The sequence below is a fragment of the Ctenocephalides felis genome, unplaced genomic scaffold (genome assembly GCF_003426905.1).
Source record: "Ctenocephalides felis isolate EL2017-DRISC unplaced genomic scaffold, ASM342690v1 CF-g0.4_SCAFFOLD_01604, whole genome shotgun sequence".
In the NCBI taxonomy this organism is placed as follows: domain Eukaryota; kingdom Metazoa; phylum Arthropoda; class Insecta; order Siphonaptera; family Pulicidae; genus Ctenocephalides; species Ctenocephalides felis.
In genome coordinates, this window is record NW_020537758.1 from 46,032,548 (window position 1) to 46,041,888 (window position 9,341).

At 25.6% G+C, this 9,341-nt stretch overlaps 3 protein-coding genes across 3 annotated transcripts; 1 reads left to right on the forward strand and 2 right to left on the reverse strand.

The window, feature by feature from the left end:
- Positions 1–5,370: 5,370 nt before the first annotated feature.
- On the reverse strand, positions 5,371–5,979 carry LOC113373842 (M-phase phosphoprotein 6-like). The gene has a single exon (XM_026614115.1). It carries the CDS (start codon positions 5,848–5,850, stop codon positions 5,371–5,373), a length of 480 nt encoding a protein of 159 aa, XP_026469900.1. The 5' UTR covers positions 5,851–5,979.
- Positions 5,980–6,255: 276 nt separating this feature from the next.
- On the forward strand, positions 6,256–7,602 carry LOC113372416 (protein crossbronx homolog). The gene is made up of 5 exons (XM_026612741.1): positions 6,256–6,339; positions 6,418–6,518; positions 6,596–6,660; positions 6,860–6,960; positions 7,112–7,602. Exons 1-5 carry the CDS (start codon positions 6,316–6,318, stop codon positions 7,595–7,597), a joined length of 777 nt encoding a protein of 258 aa, XP_026468526.1. The 5' UTR covers positions 6,256–6,315; the 3' UTR covers positions 7,598–7,602.
- A 743-nt stretch (positions 7,603–8,345) lies between these two features.
- On the reverse strand, positions 8,346–9,059 carry LOC113372418 (UPF0598 protein CG30010-like; the record flags this gene model as incomplete). The annotated part of the gene is made up of 2 exons (XM_026612744.1): positions 8,346–8,837; positions 8,940–9,059. Coding segments are annotated over 2 exons (612 nt in total), but the record flags the coding sequence as incomplete, so codon positions are not given.
- Between the last annotated feature and the right edge of the window lie 282 nt (positions 9,060–9,341).

The window sequence follows — 9,341 nt, forward strand, 5'->3', positions numbered from 1 at the left end:
ACATCTAATCACATTCATATATAAATATAAATCAAATATAGTTCCTATTTTATTTGTAAATATATATCAAACATACATTTTTAACGATAACTGCAACAAATTACCCAAAATATAAACATTTTTCAAAACAACTATCTATGTTTATATGTAAATCAGTTAGATCAAGGAAATATTAAATGTTGAAATCTTAATAATAAATATAATTATTTTAGACTAATTATATCTATCATTATTTTTTTAATTATGTATCTTTAAAATTTTCAATCTTTATTGAAGTAGTTTTTATACCAAATAACAATAAATGATTGGATGCTTATCAATAATGCTTGACTTCTTAAATTTGCATTTATAGTTTAAAAGACATGGCATTACATTGCTTTGATATATCAACATTTTGAATGTCTTTATTACAAAAGGTCTAATTCATAAATTTCATATAAAGCAAAAATCATTACGATTTTTTATGCAAGGTAAAATATCACATATCAGTTTGAAAACTACTGGGCCATCTCAAGAAAATGTTTTAATAGTTTTACAAACCTAGTTTATTTATTTATTGATTATCCTTTATTTATTTTATTATCCTGGTGGCCATTGCATTTGACGTCCTCCCATTACATGAAGATGCAAATGATAAATCGATTGTGCTCCACCAGGTCCACCTGAGCCTTGTTCTTCAGCTACTTGCGTGCAACTAACATGAGATGACCTGGTGATAAACAATAATGAATATTGTGTATACATTAATGAGATGTCCTGATAATAAACAACAATTAATATTTGTATGTGTAATATCAATTTGAATTAGTTTTACAAACCTAAATAGTATGTCACTGCCATCATCAGTTGCCTTTGACAACTGATTATAAATCAGTATGTTAACATATTATAAGTTATTATATTATTATTGTCTAAAGTGTAATTCGATGAAGAATTAATATGTTTTTAGTATGGTTGAAAAGACTGCCTAGCTGTCAATAACTTGAAAATAATGAATATTATTAGAGGTAATGTTACAAAAATTTAAATCAATATTATCAATAAATAATTTGTAGAAATTGTTTCTAACCTGTTTGGTTCTGTTTTAGATACATTTACAAACAGAAAGCAGCAAAATGGTTTCAATTTGATAAACAAAGGTTGCCAAGAATTTTACACAAGACTTATTTTCAATGGTTAAAATTATATAATCAAAATAAAACAGTTTTAATTCCATCCTGTTAAGTAGAAATTTGTTAGCATTGTTAATTTTTGTATTAGTTTAATCAAATTTTTAAAATTCAAATTTTATTTTTGTAGTTTGTAATTTTAGGTATATATTATGTAAATTTTGTAAATTCTTATTAAAATATGAAATAAAATTAATATAAAAAATGGTTTTTTATATTACAGCAATTCTATTAAATTTTTAAGTAACATCAAAGACAGCCACACGTTAATTTAGTAATTTAGAAACGTAACAAAAACGAAATCGTTACGTGTTTCGCGCAATTTGGAAACGTAACAAAAAACAGGCCGTTACGTTTTTGAGGCGGAAATAGAAACGTCTGTGTGCCTCCTAGGTTACGTACCGTTATGTTAGACGTAACATCTTTTACGTTACATAACGTTTTAATTACGTTTTGTGGTTTACTGGGTATAATGCGTTTTTTATTATGTTATTATAATTATGTTTACTTATCTATTATATATTGCATAATTACGATCAATATGCTTTTGGTCGTGATGCAATTAATGTTTGCAACCAAATGCAATTTTTTGAAAATCTAAAAACTTATTGTTTTAAGTCAAAATTATTAGAAAAATTATAAATCACAAAAAATATTTGTTGGTAGCTGTACTAGCTAAGTATACATACAAACATAGATAAAAGAAGAGTATACAAATTTCACATATGTTACTGGAGATAAAGAATATAGCAGGGTTATCGGTATTATTTATTCTTTACTCATTCATCAACATTATAAAAATAAACTTCGACATATTATTCTGGAAAAATTATGTGAAGAAATTATACGTTAATAAATTTTTAATAGTATAGAAATTTATAAAATGTATACTCATTTTCTAATAAATTTCTAATATTTATTTAAAATTGAACATTTTATAAGTTAAGATTATTAATAAAATTATTTTATTTATTTAAATATATAATTGCATTTGAATCACTGTGAGTGATCTGTGAATGTTAAATTATGTATTTATGAAACAGTGAGTGTTTGTGAAACTTTAACAAAATTTTAGTGTTATGTTTATTAAAAAAGTATTAAGAACATGAAACATTTGAAACGTGACCGCTCAACAGTATACGAATCAAATGTTATACATTTCTAAATGGATTCAAATACTTCGGAAACTACTAGTATATTATCAGAAGTAAATATAGACAAAACATAAATTTATCTCAATAATAAGATAATTCACATTATATTATCTTTCAAGACACATCAAAGTGTACGAACTCCAGATTCCGAAAGTCACAACACGTCTGCAGTCTTAGATTATTGCAAATGCAAGGTAAAAAAATATTTAAGTACTGCCAAAAATTTTAATATCTTGTTTATTAAAAATATTTATCCGCTAGTAAACAAATTAAATTCAAACCAAATAAATTGGTTTAAAAGTTATTATATATATATTCAATATTAATTGATAGTATATATTATTCAATAATATATAGTTCAATATAAATAATTTTTTATTGGTTCTAATACTGCTCAAAAAATATAAAATTGAATATTTTTTATAAAATTAAAAAATAGTGTATTTATATAAATTGTGTAAATTTAGGAAAAAATATCTTGAAAAAAATGCAGTAAAATAATAGTTGGAAATATTCAGAAAATCTATAGAAAATACACAATTTTTAGTTTTATAAAAATATTCAATTTAATTATTTTTAAAATTATTAAATTTATTTTAAAAAATATCTATAGATATCAATAATGAATAAATTTATCGCTTTTTTATTATATTATCTCAAAGTAATATATAATATATATTTTATAATTATTATAAAATCTCTCTCCGTTCTAATTTAAACCGATTAATTTCTTTATGAGATGAAATTGAAAAAAAATGTAAATTTAATAATTCATTCAATTACATTTTATTAATCATCTTTAATTTTGTTTTATTATTCTTTTTTTATATATCAATTATTTATAATTTTTCGCACTCTTCTCACTATATTAATTTCTATTATGAACTTGAAATAATTCAATTTCAAGTTCCACAATTTCTATATCAACATCATACTGATTGTCCGTTGCTTTGTCTAGCCTCATCAGTTATTATCACAATATTTATTTTTTTGCACATGGAGGTCATTGCCATGGACAACAGAACAATAAATACAATTATATTGAACCAAAAACGTATTTAAAAAAAAATTAAATTAAATTAAACGTACCTTTTTAAGCTATTACTGCCGTATGCTTGCATTCTTGGATTGATGGGCCTAAGGCCTATGTCAATAGAAAGATCTGCTACTTGGAGCCCCACATCGTTGTTAGGACATACACAGACTGCATTTATTGGTATTTCTCTATTATTTGGTTACTTTATTCAATTTGCTACTTGTTTTAGGTAAGTGAGCTTATTTTCTAATATATAACTAACATATTATTATAACTTTAAAAATATGAATAAATTGCCAAAAATATTTATTATATAAATTCAACTCACATTGGTTTATTCTAACATGTGTGCGCCTTTTAAATATTTTGGTTCCTGAAAACCGTTAGAGCGGAAGTTAGATCGATTTTGTGACTTCTCTTCCATTTTGATATAGTTCTGTATTTCTTAATGTTAACAATTTAATAATCCATTACTATTAATATCTTATGGTTTCCAGACGAGATAGAGGATATTGTTTGAGAAATAATAACTCATCTTCAGACATTTTAGTAAAATCATCACAATGGCCAAATGATGAAAGAATTTGCAATGCAAGTATATTATTTAGCTACGTAATTCCTGGCTTATTGCATTTTTTTGGATACATATATTCTGTTATTATATTTCGAATTTCTGACAATGAACATTTGCAACACTTGATAGAACGGGTATAAAATTTAATATAGATGTATCACATAAAAAACTGAGAAATTTAGGAAAGTGTTTTTTTTAAGGTCTTTATATTATCATCAAGTCCTGGAGAATTGACAAAAAATCCCAAAAAAATACTACGAGTATTATGGAGTTTTATAATATTCGGTTTGCTTTGGACAGTTTGCTCTTGCATGACTGTAAATTGGATGACAATTAAGGAAGACCATATTTGGCTGAAGTGGATTAATTCATGGTTTGAACAAAACACTTTTTATTATTATTATCATAAATTGAGCAATGTTGACTACAAATTTCACATTTTTCTAATTTGTTATTTAAAACAGGTAGAAATTACCATAGCGGGTTTTATTTTTAGGCCTTCCATGTTTAAGACCATTCTAAAAGCTTTAGTTATATACACTACTTTATGCCAAGATGCAGTTCAAGCTACGGTAATAGCTTGTTATTGTATTCAAGTGCAACTACTCAAATATCAATTACAGTTTTTGCGAGAAAGACTCGTCCAAAGAACAATCCAACCACTTGATTGGATGAGAGCAAGTCTTCATATTTTAATCAAACATTAATGTATGAATTGTAATCTATAATAATATATGATATTTATTTTAGGAAATAAGTGAATTTCGTCTATTGTTAAGACATCTAAATGAAAAAGTGTCACCAGCAATAGGACTTTTCACAATTGTAAATGTTTCATGGACTTGTTCAGGTCTAATATGGTTGTTAAATTATGATAATATTGAAAGTAGCAAGCTTTGTCATATAACAGCTCACATATTAAATGTTTTTTTGTGGCTGGTTATAACAGCAGCACCTTTTATTCAAGTAAGAACATTGCAAGTAAAACAGAATAAAATATTCTAATTATTTCAAATTAAATAATGATTTTTATATTTACAGGCTGCTAGATTGACAACAACCTGTGTTTCGCTGAAAAGTGTAGGACATGAAATTGTAGTAAGACCTTTTGTACATATGGATACATCACATGAAGATCTACACACAGTTTTGCTTTATACATCAACATTAAGTATAAGTGCCAAATTATTTAGAATACCCGTGACGCCCCGTTATCTATGTTTTATAATATCTATGGCCTCAGTTATTACACTAATTTTAGGAATGTGTCATTTTTTGCAATTTAGCCCATAAGTGAAACTGTTAAGACGTAATTTAGTGTGCATATCAATAACTACAAATTTGTAACTCTAGCTAGAATATAAATTTATTCTACAAAAATATTATGCAATATATGATTACAACTATTATTTCATAACATATCAGTTTTAAAATTAATTACTTATATAAATTATCATAATTTGGTTTGAGAAACTTTGAAGGTGTATTCCTTTGTTCAGTGTTTTTTCGCTTTATATTATACTTTGAATATGTTCTAGATTCATTATTTCCCCGCTGTCCCGTCTTGTCTATATAATATTTTGTCATCTCTTTATCTGTAACATCTGCCTCATCTTTTGGTGTTTCTTTGGCAGCCTTTTCTAATTCTTCGAGTTCAAGAATTCTTTCAATTTCAGGATTCATACCTTTGTATGATAGTCTACCAATAAGTAAGTCTTCACATATGGCAAAACTTGTTTCTTCTATATATTGTGATCCTTTGTTGTGTCTCATTTTGTCTGTAATTTCATTGCTATACATATTCCTACCTTCCTCATCTTCTTGCTCCTGTTGAAACTTTTCTTTTGTTCTTTTCATGAATTTCATTTCCAAAATTGATTTGGAAAGTTTCCTTTTGTGATTTTCTCTAGAAGTCATTTTGGTAATTGTGTTTTTCACTTTATAATTAAAAAGTCTTAAATTTTGACAATGAATAGTAAGAGGTTATATATTTATTAGTGGCATGGCAAATAGGTTATATTAATCGTTCATGTGAAGTATGATCGAAGTAACTGTCACAATAGATCGACCATAGATGTTTTGAATGGTTTTAAGTAAGTGTGAAGTTTTTATTATTCGAGATAATCAAAACAAAATATTGTAGTAAAATTTCATCAAATTAATTGTTAGTGTGAATAAACTTCACATATTTATATAATCAAAACTATAACAAAATATGATCATTCGCAAAATATTGTCGCCCCGCCATCTTTTGCCAAGATCTGTCAAACATTTTGACATCTGATCATTGACAGCTCTCTTGACAGTTTGAAATTTTGACAGCTTTAATATTATTTTTAATTGCAAATTAAATTAACATAAATTTTAAATATTTATGAAAGAATGGATAAAAGTAGTGTGGTGGAGGTATATTTTGCAGATAATGTTTTAATGATGAATTTGTTATAATACATCCGTAAATAATATTTATAAATTCAATTGCAGACAAATGTAGATGATCCTCTAAATTCTAAAGAAAAAGAAAAATGTGATTCAAATGTACGAACACAGATCTTTCATAAGGAATATCAAATATTAGCTGAATAGTAAATATTAATTAATTTGTTTTACTTATTAAATGCTACATCTTTACATATTTATATTAAAAGTTATTTAATTTCAGCAAATTGATACAAAATGAAAATATTACGAATACATACGTTATTCCTTCCTTTGAAAGCTCATTTTGTAAGTAAAATCATGTAACCAAAAATAATATATAAGTTTATAATACTTATTCGATTCGAATAGTTTCTTCATAATTGAAAGAATATATAATTATAAGAAACCTTAAATTTTTAGTTAGTTTTAACTTTTTTTCTTTATTTATTATAATGAGTTAATATATAAATAGTTTCATTCAAATAAATCTATAAATTTTTTACAGTGTGGTTTGGAGTTATATTTTTACATGAAGGATTTTATGCAGAAGCTGTATTTAGATTTAATATAATAATACCAGAAACATTTCCTGATAGTGGGGTCCCAGTAAGTAAATATTTGAAATAATTAACTATTTGAATAAATGAAATTTTTGTTTTCACATAATCTGCCGTACATCTGAAATTTCTAACGCTTTTAAATTTAAAAATCATTTATATATTTCTTGTATAAATCTAAAAAAATATATGCTTTTTAGACTGTGATATTCCAAAATAAAGTATACCACCCACACATCAATGAAAATACTGGCGTGTTAGATCTCTCTATAGGATTTTCCAATTGGAAATTTTCGGATAATCACATTTGGCAACTGTTAAAGTATATAAAATGGGTATTTCATAATGCAGATGCCAATCCCAGAAATGAAATTTTAAATAAAGAAGCTTTTGAATTATTACACAGCAACAGATCAGAATTTACAGATAAAGTAAAATTATGTGTGCAGGCAAGTATAGAAGCCATATATGATCCACCACCTACTACTGATAAACATTATATAGCATTTGAAAAATACAATGAAGCAATACATGAGCCATTACGAGAGATGCTTAGGAATGATGAAAGCAAATCATTACCAGGGACGTTAACAGATAATAGATCTAGCGGTAATTTAGGTCTGTCTTGGATTGAAAAAGGATCTTTCACACCTCTTTCTAAAAACAATTCAGATGAATCGACATAGCAGATAAAAAATATGAAATACAAATTATGAGATTTGCTGATTAAAAACAACTCATCTGATTTATTACATATCGGTTTTATAGAATTTTGTGAAGATTTATTTATTTGAAAAGTGTCCTTTAAGTCTATTTTATTATTAATATTAGGTTTTCATAAAATGAGATATTAACTTAGTTGATAGAGTTTACAAATTTATTACAAATATTTTTAATTGCTCATGCAAAATATTCATCAACACTCTTCAAAAGCATTACAACAATCTTCAAAGAAGTAGTATAAGACTTAGATTAATTTCCATTAACTACAATTTAATTGAAATAATTGTTGTGAATATATAATTTATTTATCTAATCTTTAGATTCTAAAGCAATACTAGTTATAGTTTTCAGGTTGTCATACGCTCAAATATTTTATTTGAGATTAGAGTATATTTTTGTAATATTTATTCAGAGACTATCATATGTGAATGATGTTAAAACAATTTATTTATATTAAATGTAAGTGCCTATAAAATTCTAATGTACTTTCAATTGTGCATTGGTAAGATATTTATATGATATTCTGCAATTGTAGACTACAATATTAGTAGTACAAATTTTTTTAAAAACAAACATTGTGTTCATCGATGCAATAAAAATCTGTAAGACCAATCTATACAAAATTGTTTTATTTAAATTACAGATCAACTGTTAAGGATATTTTTCTATAAAATCACATATTATATTCATTAATTCAACTATTCAACATAATTATGATTTCTCCATTATAGCTTTATACCATGATAAATCTAATTCATATCTTTTACCATCCCATGTAAAATGTGTTGGAGGATTCTCTTCACCATTTTTAAATTCAAAGTATTTACTAAATTCTATTGCTAATTTAGATCGTATCAGTCCAATAGATCCTACTTTCTCATGGGCTGGATGATAAACACGTCCAGATTTTGGACACATATATATTTTATTTGGTTCAAATTTCTCAGTTAATAAAGGTCCAGCATGAGCATAAGATAATAGATATTGCTTTTCTTGATTCTCTATCGGCAAGACATGAGTGTATACTATTGGAAGATCGTCACATCTGACATAATTTTTTTCTCGGCCACAAAGAGAAAGGTATGGAAATTCTTTGTATCGGTCTGTGGTATTTTTTCGAAGTCGTTTGAAGAAAAATACTAAGAAATCTTTATCTTTGAAGCACGATGTGAAATTTTTCATTTTTGAATCATCAAGAAATAACTGTAAATTGTAATTGATTCTGATCAATTAATTATTTATTTAAAAAAACTTATTATATCATATAAATATTATAATTAGGATAATGGAATATTAATTGGTTACCATTCCCTGATGATCAATGTAATAGAAATATTCTCTTAGATTGGGTGCTGGCTGTTGTCCTTGTACATAGGATACATGGCGCAAGATTTGAAATATTTTTTTTCGATTTTCCAAATTCGATTTTCAGAAATAATTTATAGTTTCTCCATAACATATTGCACTACATTTATTTATGTATTATCTTAACCCTCTTAACCACATTTATTGACAGTGTTGACAATTGTGTTATGAGAACTTGTTTTGAGAAATTTTCCATTGCATCATGGACTTATATCAGATCATGGTTCACACCAATAGATGAAGAACGGGTATAAGAATTCCAATATTGATAATATTTTTGATTATTAAAAATATGTACTTAAATTATTAGAAAATAATAATCGAAACTATAAAAATACTAGT

Coding starts and splice junctions, on each gene's coding strand:
- LOC113372416 (XM_026612741.1), top strand. CDS start 6,316: ATGGATAAAAGTAGTGTGGTGGAG. Junction 6,340..6,417: donor ATAAAAGTAGTGTGGTGGAG/GTATATTTTGCA, acceptor ATTCAATTGCAG/ACAAATGTAGATGATCCTCT. Junction 6,961..7,111: donor TTCCTGATAGTGGGGTCCCA/GTAAGTAAATAT, acceptor TATGCTTTTTAG/ACTGTGATATTCCAAAATAA.
- LOC113373842 (XM_026614115.1), bottom strand. CDS start 5,850: ATGACTTCTAGAGAAAATCACAAAAGGAAACTTTCCAAATCAATTTTG.